Source organism: Penaeus monodon, chromosome 32 (genome assembly GCF_015228065.2).
Source record: "Penaeus monodon isolate SGIC_2016 chromosome 32, NSTDA_Pmon_1, whole genome shotgun sequence".
In the NCBI taxonomy this organism is placed as follows: domain Eukaryota; kingdom Metazoa; phylum Arthropoda; class Malacostraca; order Decapoda; family Penaeidae; genus Penaeus; species Penaeus monodon.
The window spans coordinates 3,154,011-3,155,557 of NC_051417.1; the positions used below are offsets into that span (position 1 = coordinate 3,154,011).

The 1,547-nt window shown below is 31.8% G+C and overlaps 1 protein-coding gene across 1 annotated transcript in view; it reads left to right on the plus strand.

Moving 5' to 3' along the window:
* Nucleotides 1–1,547, plus strand: part of LOC119593291 (regulator of nonsense transcripts 2-like) — a gene marked incomplete at its 5' end in the record, with an annotated part of 18,619 nt that overhangs the window by 141 nt on the left and 16,931 nt on the right. Inside the window, 2 exons of the mRNA XM_037942220.1 lie at nucleotides 320–478; nucleotides 1,012–1,242. Of these exons, the coding sequence (XP_037798148.1) occupies nucleotides 320–478; nucleotides 1,012–1,242 (390 nt within the window). The remainder of the gene's footprint in view (nucleotides 1–319; nucleotides 479–1,011; nucleotides 1,243–1,547) is intronic.

Genomic DNA, 1,547 nt, shown 5'->3' on the forward strand with positions numbered 1-1,547 from the left:
AGGGATTAACCCCATGAGAGAGAACTAAGCTAGTAGGAAAGGATATCTGATAATAGTAAAGAGAACTGCTCCTAAGTTTAAATTTGTAACATAAGTCACTCCTATATATAATGATATTTGTATTATAATGAGGTCTTACCTTTACTTCATTTAATTATGTTTATATACTTTAGAAATCACCTTATAATTTTATGATGCATCTCATACTTCTTGGGTAGGTGATAAATATTCATTAATACTTTATGTTTGTATCTAATTTAAGTATAATAAAAACTAACACTGGTTTGACAAATATCATGTGTATATATATTTTTTTCAGGTATTCCTATTAAATTACATTCAAGAGTGTGAGGACCGTCTTGCTAAGAAGAAAGAACTCCGTGCACAAAACTTAGCAGTTGTAAAAGACAGACCAGAATTAAACACAGCTCTTCTAGACTCAAGTTTAAAGAAAAATACAGCATTTATAAAGAAATTGGTTAGTTTAGAAATGATGTTTTTTATTAGATACTTATTCATTGTATTTTTTTTTCTTCTAAATTTACCATCTGTAAAAAATAGTAAATACTTTTTTTTTTGGTCGGGAACAGTTTATTTCAGCTCTTTCTGCGGAACTATGCATTACCTACTGATAATTATTTTCAGCATATTATTATGAATTCATTCACTTACTGTGCTTATACAAGAATACATAAAGTCTGACAATATTATAAGTTCAAAGAAAGTAACTATCCATTCTATCCATGATGTATAATGATGTATTTTTATGTGAAAGGGATATCAATTTTGTTGTTTCCTTATAATCAAAAGTATAATAACAGACTTGCTTTGCAATTGTATTTTTTTCTTATATGATATGTATGTTATATAGAAATGATAGATGCTAAATTCATGTCTTTTTTTTTATTATTTGGATAACATGATCATAATACATGTGCATACTATTTGCATGTCTTTTGGCACTGGCTCTGTTAATTTCTTGGTGTTTTGCATACTCCCTGCACCATGCAGAAAAACCTAACAGAGAGCCAGCATGACTCCCTAGTGAAGGACCTCCAAAGCCTAAACCTGACCAAATATGTGAGCGAGGTTGCACAGGCTGTAGTGGAGACCAAGCTCAAGATGTCGGACATATCAACAGCTGTCCACCTATGCTCACTCCTACACCAACGCTACCATGACTTTGCTCCGACACTCTTGGAGAATTGGCAGAAGGTTCTCACTCCAAAGAAAGATGAAAAGGTTTGCATTGGAATCGGTGACTTGGTTTTTTTCTTTTCACCCAAAGATTATTTCCATAAATGTTAATTCCTCCACATAAATAAGTTATCTTCTCCAGGTGAATACAAGATTATTCATAAGTAAAGAAGACTACAATGAATAGGATTGGAAAGGAAATGGAGTTCTGAGATAAAGGTATAAAAATATGGAGAAAATAAAGAGAATGGCAAATAAGAGAACTATTTCAATGTTGCTCTGGTTAACTTGCCCTTTCCTTCATATATCATATCATAATATTGAACCCTTTCATGTGGAGGAAGTTTCAC